Raw genomic sequence first — 14065 nt, forward strand, 5'->3', positions numbered from 1 at the left:
ATTTCACTAAAAATTAAACTGACAAGGAAGGCACAAAGGAGATGACTTGGTAGTTTGTTAAAGCCCTTTGCTGAACTAACATGAGAGCAGAGTTCAGATATCTGAAACACATATAAAGGTCACCTGCCATTACATCCCCAGAAGGCAGTGGATCCCCAAAACAAGCTGGATAGTAAGACTAACCAGATCAGTGGATTCTGGGTTTGACTGGGAGACTCTGCCTCAGTGAATAAGATGGACCTCAGGCCTTCTCATGCACACATTCATGCACAAGTACATGTATGTATACACACACACACACACACACACACACACACATACACACACACACACACACACACACACACACACGCTTGTTTATGCGAGCATGAAAATGGGAGAAGAAATAAAGGAATGAAGAAAGTCTTTAAAATAGGAAGAGAACTTCCTGCTACACAACTTGAAATTCCTGTGTCCCTTTAAGTCCTTTGCTTTGATTTGCTGTTAAATCACTCCCTCTTCCCATGACCACAAGCACATCCTCTTGAATAGCATGCAACCGTCTCTCACACATGTATAAAAAAAATATGTGCAACTCTTTCAGCTCCTCCTCAATGAGACACCTTCCTTCATAGTTCATACAGTGTCCTTCAGGTCTCTTAAAAGAGTTTGGTGGCTTTTCAAGGAAAACTGGGACTTAAATACTGAAGTGGCACAAATAAGCCTGAAAATTCCTGAACTTGAAACCTGTTGATATCATGGCATTTATTAAATTTCATTACATAACAAACAGAATATAATTTTTCTCCCCCATTATCATTACTCTAAGGTTTCTTTTTTGTGTATGGAGGTGGTTTGTCTGCATATGTGTCTGTGCATCATGTGAATATAGTGTCCTCAGAAGAGGGCACCAGATCCCCTGGCACTGGAGTTACAGACAGTTGTGAACTGCTGTGTGGGTACTGAGAATTGATCCTGGATCCTCTGGAAGAGCAGTCAATGCCTTTAACCACTGAGCCATCTATCCAGTCCCTATTGTAACCTTCTGATGCTTAGCACATTACAGACACTGTATAGTGACATCCTGACGAGCACGCGTACTGTGAAACGTGTTGTAAAATAAAAACTTTTTATGCTACTAACTTCTAGACAAGTTTGGAGTGAAGTCTTGATAGTAACCACACTTAATACACTTACAAAATGTTAGATTTTACAAGTTGTTTTTCGGACAAGAGAGTTAGAGAGATGGCTAAGTAGGTAGAATGGTCATTGCACAATCATGAAGACCTGAACTAAAATTCCCAGAACTAATGCAAGCCAGACACAGGACCATACCTGCAATCCTACTATGTCTAGGGTGAGATGAAAGACAGAGAATTCCCATGTATACACACTCAGTAAATAGTGCTCTAAATCTGTTTATTCTATCCATGACTTCTTTTTGCTTTTTTAATCTATTGCAGCATAGATTTGCAATTATAACAAACATCATAAGTATCTTCGCGGCTATATTTGGTTTAATTCTACTTGGATATGAATTTCCAATTTTTGAATCAATAGGAACTGAATACATTTGGTCAAATGTAAGTACCAATTTTAATAATAACTCAATAATAGTGTTAGATAGAACTGAAAAAATATTACAAATGGCACAAAATGAAATTGCTCTAAAATACATGTGGATAGAAGAACACGAGTTTGGAAATTGCTAGGAAATCCTAGAAGTCATATAATTGTTGGGAAGGGCCAGAGAACTTGCCGAAGTAAATATCAAAAGTTATTATTATGGTATTATAATAAAATCACATAGTATTTGTACAAAGAAAAAATCACCAGCTTGTAGCAGAAACAGTTGAGATGGAGGAAACCTGATGTGCATATCCAGACCCCCCAAAAATTAGTTTTTGAAAATTTCATACATGAGTACAATATATTTACCTCATTCTATCCCACCTCTTATTATAGTCCCTCTCCTCCTCTCCTTTCTTTTAGCTTCATGACCTCTTCTCCTGCAGTCATTATTGTTTATAAACTATTGAGTCCATTTAGTGTTACTCATGCATATATGTGTTTAAGGCTGACCACTTGACATTGGGTAACCTATCAGGAGTCTATCACTGAGTAAACTGATTTTCCCTCTCTCAGCATTGGTCACCTGTTGGGAGTTGGACTTGTGAAATTTCCTCCACCTGTACTGGCATGTCAGCTGGCATCGTCATTTTACTGGTCTTTTTAGGCAGCTGTGTCATTGAGATTTCATGGGTGCAGCTTCCCTGTCATTTCTAGGATACACTGCCTCACAGCAGGGCTCTGCTTCTCCGGTTCCTACAACATATTGAGAGGATGAGGTCATATTAATCAGTTTGGTGAAAATGAAACTTAAATATTACCAGCTCAATCGGATATCTATTTCAAAGAAAATTTAAGTAGAAAGTTATGTAGAAAGGTAAGTCAGCAATAAATGCATAAGCATAAAATTATGAAAACCATCATTTAAAAGTTATGTATTAACTACATAAAGAAAGAAAACTAGGAAATGAAGAGATGGAAGCTTACACATTTCAAGTTGTAAAATATTTTAATTTTCCATGCGGTGTAGGCCGAGATAACAACAGCGTCCCAGAGGGCTAGGAGGGTGGAGCCACTGTCCTGGAGGGCAAAAAAGTTCCCCAGAGACAAGACACTGAGAATTATTTTCAGGCCTTTAAATCTACCAAAATGTAACTCTACTGAGTTGTGGGTGTGAATAAGCCCTGAGAGCCTCTCCTCCTTTTTAAATTTCCCACTTTGGGAGTATATCCTGTCTACTCTATCTTGGTTCTTGGCTGTGAATTACTTCTTTCTGGCTTCATGAGTCCACGAGGACAGAGAAATTTTGGTCCCTACTAAACCACAGTATAAGTCTTTCCTACAATTGATTTCAAGAAGGATTTAGTGCTTCTTGACTGTATGATATTTAGGGAGAGTTTGGACTCAGAATTGACGCTTTAATAGCTTAAAATCAGAAAAGATGTTGAGATGAAGTGAATATGTTTTGCACATAGAAAGGACATCAGTTTGGAGAGGCTAGAAGCAAAATTACAGGTTGAGTTGTGTTTTTTTAATATGTGTAAATGTGACTTTTATTAATGGAGTCATTACAGATATAATTAGTTAAGTTAAATTAAGGTCACACTGGAGAAGGGCTTATATGGAGAGACAAATATTACTGGTACTCTTATAAGAAGGAAGGTTGGTGTCTGAGAAAGATGGCCATTTGAATATAAAGACACATGGAATAGTGCTGCTATAATTCAAGGGGCTTCCCAAATTTGAAGAGGGAAGTACCCTCCTTCTGAGCAACTAGAAGGAGCATGGTCCCACCAACACATTGATTTGTTACTATGAGACAGTTCATTTCTGTTTCAGAAAGCATCCATGAAATCGTTCCTATCACAACGGCCTTGAGGAACAAGTAGAGGAAGCCAGTGACTTGCTGCCTGCTTCTCTGGTGTTTAATTCCGATTGAAATTAGACACAAGAGTGAAAACAACTGAGAAAAGACATGCAAAAAAAATGTCAGTTTCGTGGTTGACTAACACCTTTGAAATCCTTGTTAATGAGTTTGGTAACACTCAGAGTTACTATGGTTATAATGAAACACCATGGCCAAAGCAACTAGGGAAGAAAAGAATTTATTTGGCTTTCCACATCACAGTTCATCATCAAAAGAAGTCAAAACAGGAACTCAATCATGGCAAGAACCTAGAAACAGAAGCTGAGACCATGGAGGGGTACAGCTTATTGTCCCGCATGGCTTGCTCAGACTGCTTTCTTATAGAACCCAGGACCACCTGCCCAGGGGTGGCCCACCCACAATGGACAGGGCCCTCCCACACCAATCACTAGTTAAGAACATGTCATACAGACTTGCCTACAAACTGATCTTATAGAAGTATTTTCTCAATTGGGGCTTTCTTCTCTCTAATAATTCTAGCTTGTGTCAAGTTGACATAAACTAACCAGCACACTGATCTTCCTGGGTTAATTCCATCTACCTTTTTAGAATAGTAAAGTAAAGTAAATGCTTTCCAATTGGAAGCCATACAAGTATCAGCTATTGAAAAAAAAAAAAAGCATTGGGTGTTATAAACACAATTCATTCTGGGGGGTGGGGGAGAAAAAGAGGGAACCCTAAAGAATCTGACTATCTCTATCAGAATTCCACAGATAAAGTCTTGCTCTTCCCATCGGCTAAGAAAGAATAACTCCACTTCATGCATTAACACTGAAAGCAAGGTGTAATAAAAAACAGAACATACAATTCCAAATATAAAACATAATCATATGATCAGCCCCATTAAAAGGGACTGAGAATCATAGATTGGCATCTAACCCAATTGTCATCAGAGAGGCTTCACCCAGCAACTGATAGAAACAGATGGTGAGACCCACAGCCAAACACTAGTCAGAGTTTGGAGTATCCCTTGAAAGAGGAGAAGAAAGGATTGTAGGAGCCAACGGACAACTAACCAGAGCCCATAGGGGTTCACAAAGACTGAACCAACAGCCAGGGAGCCTGCTCGCCCTCTCCACACATATTGCAGTTGTGTAGCTTGCTTTTCTTGCAGGACTCCTAACAGTAGGAGCAGGGACTGTCTCTGACTCTGTTGCCTGACTCTGGAACCCTTTCCCCCTACTGAGCTGCCTTGTCCAACCTTAATAGAAGAGGATGCACCTAGTCTTACTACAACTGGATATGCCAAGGCTGGTTGATATCCATAGAGGCCTGCTCTTTTCTGAAGAGAAATGGAGAAGGAGTAAAAGGGGTGAGGGTGTGGGGAGGGACTGGGGAGGAGAGGAGGGAGGAGAAACTGCAGTAAGGACATAAAACAAAAAAAAATCTTTTAAAAATGTTTTAAAAGGGGGTCTGAGAAAAATGAGGCAAACTATGTATTGCTTTGTTTTCTCTCCTTTCCAACCCCATCACGTGGGAAGCAGAAGTAAAAATTGGAGAATTAAAGTATTTGGCAATAGATTCACTTCATAAACAGGGAAGCAACTAACTTGAAATAATCATAGTTGTTTGGAACTGTAAAGGATAAATGGTGCATTCTGACCCAGAAACACTTTTCTTGCACCACAGTTTTCAAATGACTTGTTTGAATGTTTCTTTTCTCTTTCAGATGGCTGGCATGATGCTTCTACAAATTTCTGTCATGTGTGCCATCACAGAGCTGGTTATTGCAATCCTAGTGCTCCACTGGTTCATAACAGCAAATAAGATTGAAGAACCCTCAGAAGGAAGTGAGTAATGAGGACCACAGAGGTGGGCTAGAGGGCAAGGCACCTGCTACACAAACATGGTGACCTAAATTCCAATCCCAACATGCATGTGGGAAGAGGTGCATATGGTAGCAGGTGTCTGTGGCAGAGATAGCTAGTCAGCCAGTCTAACAGAAACATCGTGTGTCAACTTCAATGAGAAGCACTATATATATAAATAAATAGACCAATAGAGTGTAGAACAACACCCCAACACCAACCTCTGGCTACCACAAGAGCCTGAAGAGAAAGAAAATCCCTCAACAAAAGACTGAGAATTTTATTAGATTAAGAAAAATCTATACCCAGTCATTAGCCCATTTTGCCACATTACCTTAAATATGGAGTTTGAACCAAAACATTCTGAGATGTGTAAATTAAACAAAGCATGTTCTTCACAAATGGAGAAAAATAAGTCAACTAATTTTTTTCTAGGTAAGTCTAGACCCTAGACTTAAACATGAATTTTTTCAGCTAAAGTAAATAGGTATTAAAGTAGATTGATTCTCAATTTGTTTGAAGAACCACCATATTGATTGCTATAGTGGCTGTACAGGTTTGCACTCCCGCCAACAATGGAGGAGTGTTTCCCTGATTCCACATCCTCAACAGCATGAGCTGTCATTTGAGGATGTAGCTTGGTTTTCTTGTGGGACTCCTAACAGTAGGAGCAGGGACTGTCTCTGACTCTGTTTCTTGACTCTGGGACCCTTTCCCCATACTGGGCTGCCTTGTCCAACCTTAATAGAAGAGAATGTACCTAGTGTTTACTGCAACTGGATATACCAAGGCTGGTTGATATCCAAGATACCTTGGAAAACTACTCTTTTCTGAAGAGAAATGGAGAGGGAGTGGATCTGGGGGAGAGAGAGTTAGGGAGACTAAGCGGAGTGGAGGGAAGAGAAACTCTGATTGGAGTGTATTGTATAAGAGAAGAATCTATTTTCAATTTCAAAAAGGAACAAAAATAACCTTTGAAGAAAATCTAAAAGTATACCAGTGTCTAACCTAAAATAAAATAAACTGAAACTCTTTTAAAAAAAATCATAATCCCAGAGCAGAAAACTGCAACAGCAAAATTGAAATTTTCAGTGCAATAATTCAAAAGAAGATGTGAGCTGGAAGAAGAAACACCAACTTGAAGATAGGTTAGTTTCAACTCTCATCAGTAGCACAGAGTGAACAAATGCATAAAATGTACAGTGTACTAGACACCTGGAAAACACCATGAGAGAACCAAAATGTGTGTTATGGGGGTCACAGAAGGAGAAGGGGGGAGGAAATGGGGAAGGGGAAGAAGAAGACATTTCCAAGAGCTTTTAGAACATTTGTAGCTGTAAATACTATATTTTTAAGTCTCAAATCAAAAGCCCAACTTTCTGCTATTGAAAAAAAACCTAGGAAATGAATTTTAAAACCAAGCTTAAAGTGAGAAATGAAAATAACAGCTTGGAGTAAAAATAAATGCATATGCCCCATACAATCAGTGCCTATCAATAAGAAAAGGAGCACAAAGAAAAATACTCAAGATATAAATTACAATTTGCAAAGCACATGAAACTCAAGAAGAACGAAGACCAAAGTGTGGACACTTTGCCCCTTCTTAGAATTGGGAACAAAACACCCATGGAAGGAGTTACAGAGACAAAGTTTGGAGCTGAGACAAAAGGTGGACCATCTAGAGACTGCCATATCCAGGGATCCATCCCATAATCAGCCTCCAAATGCTGACACCATTGCATACACCAGCAAGATTTTGCTGAAAGGACCCAGATATAGCTGTCTCTAGTGAGGCTATGCCGGGGCCTAGCAAACACAGAAGTGGATGCTCACAGGGCCCCCAATGGAGGAGCTAAAGAAAATACCCAAGGAGCTAAAGGGATCTGCAACCCTATAGGTGGAACAACATTATGAACTAGCCAGTACCCCGGAGCTCTTGATTCTAGCTGCGTATGTATCAAAAGATGGCCTAGTCGGCCATCAGTGGAAAGAGAGGCCCATTGGACTTGCAAACTTTATATGCCCCAGTACAGGGGAATGCCAGGGCCGAAAAGTGGGAGTGGGTGGGTAGGGGGGTTGGGGGGGAGGGTATGGGGGACTTTTGGGATAGCATTGGAAATGTAAATGAGGAAAATACCTAATTTAAAAAAAGAAAAAATAATAATAATATACCAACAAACCTTTAGCTATATGGAAAAAATGAAAGGGGAGATCAAGTTTAACCTGTCAAATTATGAATAAACATAGCAATATTAAAGAAATAAAAACACTGAAGTCGCTATTGGGAACAATGACATGCCAACAAGTGAGATATCGGTTCTGGTTTGCCTCCTGTTGCTGTGATAAAACCCTGACCAACGTGATGACTAAGTAATCTTTTCAAATAGTCCTGGGACAACCAAAGTGTGAAACAGTTTTTTCCCCACTGGCCACATACAGCAGCTCCCAACCACCTGTAACTCTCCAGCATCCTATTCTGGCCTCTCCGAGCAATTTATACACATGGTGCACATACAGTCAAGCAGGCACACACACACATACATGCAAATAAAAACAAACTTTTAAATTCTTTAATTACCAAATCAAATCTAGTAGCATTTTAAAAAGTTTATACATCATGACTAAGTAGGAGTTATCCTAAGAACTCAAAGTTAGTCAGCTTATTAAAATTAATCAATAGAATATACTACATTATCAGGTCAAGAACAGAAACATAATCACTAAAAATGATGGATTGTGTACATAGGTTGTAATAGTAATAGTTTAAATATCTGTTCAGCTTACCTAATAATTTTCAAAATAAATCATTAGTCTCAAAAATAACTGCATTCTTGTATCAGCCTAGAATTCTGCCTAGGAGCAAAGGAATGACAGTCCCTAGGATCCTGGTGGCTACTATATGAAGACAAATTGCCGAGATGAAGCTGGGTAGTAAATGGAGCCCAGGTCCTGAGGGCATTTGACTAAGTTATTAAAGAATGCTTACTTTAGACTATGGGTACCAGAGGGCCCTTGGAGGATTTTAACAGTGATGCACCTCCAGCTTCGTTCCTACTATAATTACATTTGTTACATTTTCTATAGCAAATTATAGGTGCCCATCACTAAATCAAATTGCTCAACCAACCAGGAAAGACTGCATCTGTTAGAATAACAGTTCCAAAGTTAGGAAGACTTTATGTGTGGTGGGTACCGAACTTCCTCTGTCCTCCCACTCTGCAATCTGCATCTGTATCCTAAGACTGTTCCAGTTCATGATCCCATTATGGTTTAGGCAACATAACTCCTGGTCACATGCCTCAGAAATTGGTTCTTCTTCCTCTGAAGGAACAGGAGACCTCTCTTTCCCTCTCACAGACACTACTGCCTCCAACTCTGAACTAAATAATAGCAAAGAGGACTGGATTGCCATAAGACAAATTACAGTGGCAGGGTGATTTTTGAGGCAACTCACCTGCCTCCAGGCCATTCCAGCAGAAGAAGAGAAAGAGAAACCAGAAAAGAAAACAAGGCATTAGATAAGGATAGTAACTGAGCAATCCACGTGATGTATATCTAAACATAAATAATGCAGAATGTCCAAAGGAAAAGGAGTTTGAAAGTCAAAATGTTTATATACATTGTGTATATTAGTTTTATAATCAATTTTCTCAGGCAACAGGGACTATAGATTTCTCAGCCTTATAGTTTCCATATCACTCAAGAGTTATTGAACGTAGTTTTGGATACTTAACCTTAATTCCAGTAAATTGAGAGTTGTTTTCTTAAGTACTCATCTTTTCAAGGGGAGTTTTGTGTGTTCTTACTGAGCAAAATACTATTGAATACATTTAAAAGACACATGAAAAAATTTAGAGTGTTGCTCAGGAAAACAATAATACCATGTCACTTAGGATGTGTTCTAGTCTCACTTTCTGTTTCTTTGAAAAAAAATTCCCTGTCCCAAAGAAACTTAAGGGTGAAAAGGGTTTACTTGGCTTATAACTAGAGGATAGAGTCCATTATTGTGGGGAGGTCAAGGCAGGAACTTAAAGCACCATGTCCATAGTCAAAAGCAGAAAAAGAAAAAAAAAAAAAAGCATGGATCCTGTGTTTTTGCTGATCTTAACCGGCTTGCTTGACTCTTATACAGTCCAAGGCCTGGCCCATGAAATGGTGTCACCCATATTCATGATGGGTATTCACACCACAATTAATAATCAACACAGTCATCCACAGACATGCCCACAAAGCAATCTGATCTAGATAATTTCTCCACTGAAAGTCTCTTCCAGGTGAGGCTAGGTTGTGTCAAGTTAACAGTTAAGACTAGTCAGCATAGGATGCCTTCCTGCATGGCATCCAAGACCCCTGAATCTGATAGAGTCACCCAGAATATAGCAGAAGGTTAATGTCCTTTTGAAAAGTGCAATACTTGAGGGTAGTGTGTTTGCTGCAATTCACAGAAACCTGTGGAGTAGATATGATGCATACATGAATACTCCCAGCACTCGGGAGGCTAAGATAGAAGGATTGTCCATTCCAGGGCAGCTTGCGATACATAGTGAGATTCTATCCAAAAACAAACCAATCAAGTGAGTAATTAAGCAGTACCTCTTAGGTCATAGGTTCATGGGTCTGGCCTCAGGACACAGTAAGGCTGTCTTTCCAGGGTTTCAAATTGCCCGACCTCTAGGCTTTTACATTGAAGTGGTTGCCATTTTGTCTAGTTTTGACTTGATGACTAAGGAAGGGCCGGCCTTTTATCCTCAAGAGAATACTAATGACCAATTTTCTATCTCTCAAGTTTTCTCAGGTCCCTCCCATTCACACCTATCATCACCACCTTCAACACAGCCATCTCTACTTGAGTTGGAAAATGTCTCTGAACAATCCCATCCAAAAGATATAGAAGATGAAAATGATGTGACTAACTGAAGAACCCTGCAGGGTTTTTTTTGGTTTTTTTTACAAGATGCCTCATGGGAAACATACTCCAATGATGTCCTTGCCAGTTCTCACTTTCTCCTCATTCTGTAATAAAGGATGCAATCTGATCACAAATTGTCTCTTCCCTCACTGTCTTAGTCAATGCTCTATTGCTGTGAAGAGACACCATGACCACGGCAACTCTCAGGAAGAAAAGCATTTAACTGGGGCTTGCTTAACAAATTCAGAGGTTTTGGGACATTGTCATCATAGTGGGAAACATGGAAGCGTGCAAGCAGACAAGGTGTCAGAGAAGGAGCTGAGAGTTCTACATTCAGAGCTACACACAACAGGAACAGAGCCAGCAGGGCCTTGCTTGGGCTTTTGAAACCTCAATGCCCACCCCACCCCCAGAGACACACTTCCTTCAACAAGACCACATCTCTTATTCCTTTCAAATAGTGCCACTCCCTAAGAATTCAAATATATTAGGGATATTCTTATTCAAACAGCCACACTCACTAAAGATTACCAGCCTTCTCTACCCCTAAGATTGGGGGCATGCCAGGAAGTCAAGGTGACTGCTCATATTTATCTCCATTTGTGGAAAATATTATAAACAAAGGAACCCTTTCATCACAAAGAAGAACATAGCAGCTTTGGAAGAGGCATAGTGCTGCTGTAGTGAAAACAAGACTCTAAGATAGTCTGTGCTACTGCTATCTTGCAGAGTGGTCCCCAGCCCATAGGGTAGAAAGGAGGGCTACATGATAGTTTGTCACTAAAAGAGCTTAGTATAGCTCCTATCTAACCCATAGCAATTCATAAGCACTCTAGTATCATGTATTAGCTCTCATTATTGTAACCATGGTGATTCAGGAGGCCAAAAGGAATAGTTCCTATTTCCCAATACTGGTGACCAGAGCCCATCTCTAAAAGCTAAAAGTGAGATCACTTTCAATATACTTTTTATTAAGCCATGAAAAGTTCCTGAAAGCTCTCTGTAAGACGTTGTGATGCACTTGTGTCCCTCAATAAGAAAACAAATGTTGACATTTTAGTACCCAGTACTTCAAAATACGACTTTATTTAGAAATAAAGTCTGGGGCCAGCAAGATGGCACAGCAGATCAAGGTGCCTAATGCCAAGTCTGGCTATCTGAGTTTGATTCTTGGGACCCACAGGACAGAATGAAAGAACTCCTACAAGTTGTCCCCTGACCTCTCCATGTGTACAGTAGCATGCATGCACATTAATATACAAACAATAAATAAATAACTTTTGTTTTTGAGACAAAGTCTCACTGTGTAGTCCTAGCTGGCCTGGAACTTAGTATGTAGAAACAGGCCAGCCTTATATTCACAGTAATCTACCTGCTTCCATGCTCCGAGCACTGGGATTAGAGGTGTGTGCCTCCATGCCCAGCAAAGAATTTTAATAGACATACAATCTTTATGGAGGGAGTGAAATAAAATTGCTATAAGGGTGGGGCCTAGTCCAGTCCAGCTTTCCTCTTATAAAAGTGAGGATTTGGACAGAGCCAGGTAAGCAGAGAAGGGAGGTGATAGGTGTAAAGGGAAAGGACCTATGGAAAAGCAAGGATTGGAGTGAGGCATCTATTAGTCAAATGCCAAGAGCAGCAGAAAACCATCAACGTTGTAGAACAGGATCTTCTCGCAGAATGGCCAACTTTTGAAAATTGCAGCATGGCATTGTTGTCTACAAATACACTGGGCCAAATTCATAGCTATCCTGAGATACATATTGCCTGCAGGACACACTGACAACAGTTCCCAGAAGGAGTCTGACTCTGATAACATCTTGATCTAGAACAGTGAGACAGTATATTTCCACTGCTGTTGGTCACCCAGTCTGTGGCCTTTTCTGGAAGCCAATCACACACCTTTCCACTCTAAGCTGCATTGTGTTTGCTCTAGAGTTTGGCCAGGTGTTTACAAATGGGGAGTACCCTCTTACCCGGACACCCCACAGTGGGAAAGTGGCATTTGAATGATCCTACTCTCCAAAGTCGGATGAGAGGAGAATCTGTGAAGTTTGTAGGTGCTGTGGGAGAATGTCATTTCCCGTTGTTAGGCTTTGAGACAGAGGTGAGGTTTGCTGGCCAGCTCTAGAACAGTCATGACAAGGTTCATGGATTTCAAGGCATTGTTGTCCAGTCATTCAGGGAGGCCCATGGGTCCCTTGAAACTCGGAGTTTACAGGAAGCAAAAGAACTCCCTCTTACCTTCAGGTGCTGCTATGGAGTGCTGGTGGAAGATGAGCCCAGAAGCCTTGGGTTTCCTGAGAATCAGTGTGGCATGTGGAACAAAGCATGACAAAGCATTTCATCAAAATACTGCTGTGGTAGGTCAGTACCGAGATGGAACAGGTTGTTAAAAATACCACCAGTGCCATTAACAACCGTTTACATTGAGGAGGCTCTTTAATATTCAACCCTTGGAAGCCTCCAGAATTCTGCCTAGATTGAGATATACAGTCTACAGAAAGAAGACCATACTCTGACCTAAGAAAGAGTTCATATGTGTGTGCATATGTGTATGTGCTCTTGTGCACATATACATATATATGCACAAGGATGTGCAGGCCAAAGGGCAGTATCAGGTGTCACTCCTAAGATTCTATACACCATGTTTTTTGATACAGGATCTCTTACTGGTCTGGACCTGCCCAGACATGCTAAGCTCACTGGCTGGTAGGCTCAGGGGATCTATCTGCCTCTCCCTTCACACAGCTGAGATTACAAGCACATACCACCATGCACAGTTTATTTCAGCATGGGTTCTGAGATTTGAACTCAGATCCTCGAGTTTGCAAAGCACCTCACCAACTGAGCTATCTCTCCAATCCCACGGGAGCTCACTTATCTTCATTTAACCCTTTAAAAAACAACAATGATTGTTTTTAAAAATATGCATATTTTTCATTTAACATGCATATTTAATATTTTATAACAACAAAAGCTATTGTGAATACTACATATGTAAGTTATGTGTTTGGACTTTGCCTTGTTATTTCTAGGTTTTACTGTGGTACTATCTCCAGGATCTATCACACAATGCTGTTGTGTCAGGCCAGCAGATCACAGACCTGGGTTCTAGCCTGGAAAGGCATTTTGGAAACCTGGAAGAGAAGAAGGGCTGGGCTGCGCGAGATAAGGAAGGAACCAAGACAAGCTTTCTGCTCAAGGTTCAATTTTAATGTCAGCAAACACACTTTATAAAGAAAAGGGGAGGCCCGTCCCTGGCCAAGCAAGTTCCTTAGAAGTAGATAGTTCAGCCTTTTAGTGGGAACTCGAGGAAGATGGAAGATCGCAGTTCGCAGTTCGGTGTTAACTCCGGAAGATTCCTGGAAGAGAACCGGTTCGGCCTCTGGCAGGTTGGGCCTCAGGCAGGTAGTGGCACATCAAAAAAAAAAAAAAAAAAAAAAAAAAAAAAAAAAAAAAAAGAGCAGCACAGCAGGTGGCTCCGCTCAAGCGGCAGTGAATGGTCACAGCCAGCCTTGCTAGGCTGGAAGGAGGTAACACAGTGCCTCCAAAGACTATCACTTATATAGTCAGCAAATTCTCTATCCCTGAAAATGTTTAGCAGAAATGTGAGCATCCTTGAAGGAAGTTGTGGTTTGCTCATGACTTGTTTCTATGGGTTCATGTGTTGAAGACTTGATTGGTCATCCATCTTCTTGTTTCTCCATGCTTCCTGGACACCAGGAAATGGACAGTCTTTCTTATACATTTTCACTGCCATGGTGTTCAGCCTCACCTCAAATCTAAACCAGTAATATTTGCTGGCAATGATTTGAATATCTCCACCTCTCCTGAGGCTTCTCTCACCTCAAAGTTTCTGTCCTTTCAAGA

General features: G+C 40.5%; 1 protein-coding gene across 2 annotated transcripts in view; it reads left to right on the forward strand.

Annotated features, from left to right (window-relative positions):
- LOC147000171 (uncharacterized) overlaps positions 1–10314 on the forward strand; it is a 30617-nt gene extending 20303 nt beyond the window's left edge. For both annotated transcript variants that reach the window (XM_085834019.1, XM_085834020.1), the window contains 3 exons: positions 1443–1562; positions 5145–5265; positions 10070–10314. In XM_085834019.1, the coding sequence (XP_085690145.1) occupies positions 1443–1562; positions 5145–5265; positions 10070–10200 (372 nt within the window). In that variant the 3' untranslated portion in view covers positions 10201–10314. The remainder of the gene's footprint in view (positions 1–1442; positions 1563–5144; positions 5266–10069) is intronic.
- The last annotated feature ends 3751 nt before the right edge of the window (positions 10315–14065 follow it).

This window comes from Mus caroli, unplaced genomic scaffold (genome assembly GCF_978045245.1).
Source record: "Mus caroli unplaced genomic scaffold, Mus_caroli_1 scaffold_20, whole genome shotgun sequence".
Taxonomy (NCBI): domain Eukaryota; kingdom Metazoa; phylum Chordata; class Mammalia; order Rodentia; family Muridae; genus Mus; species Mus caroli.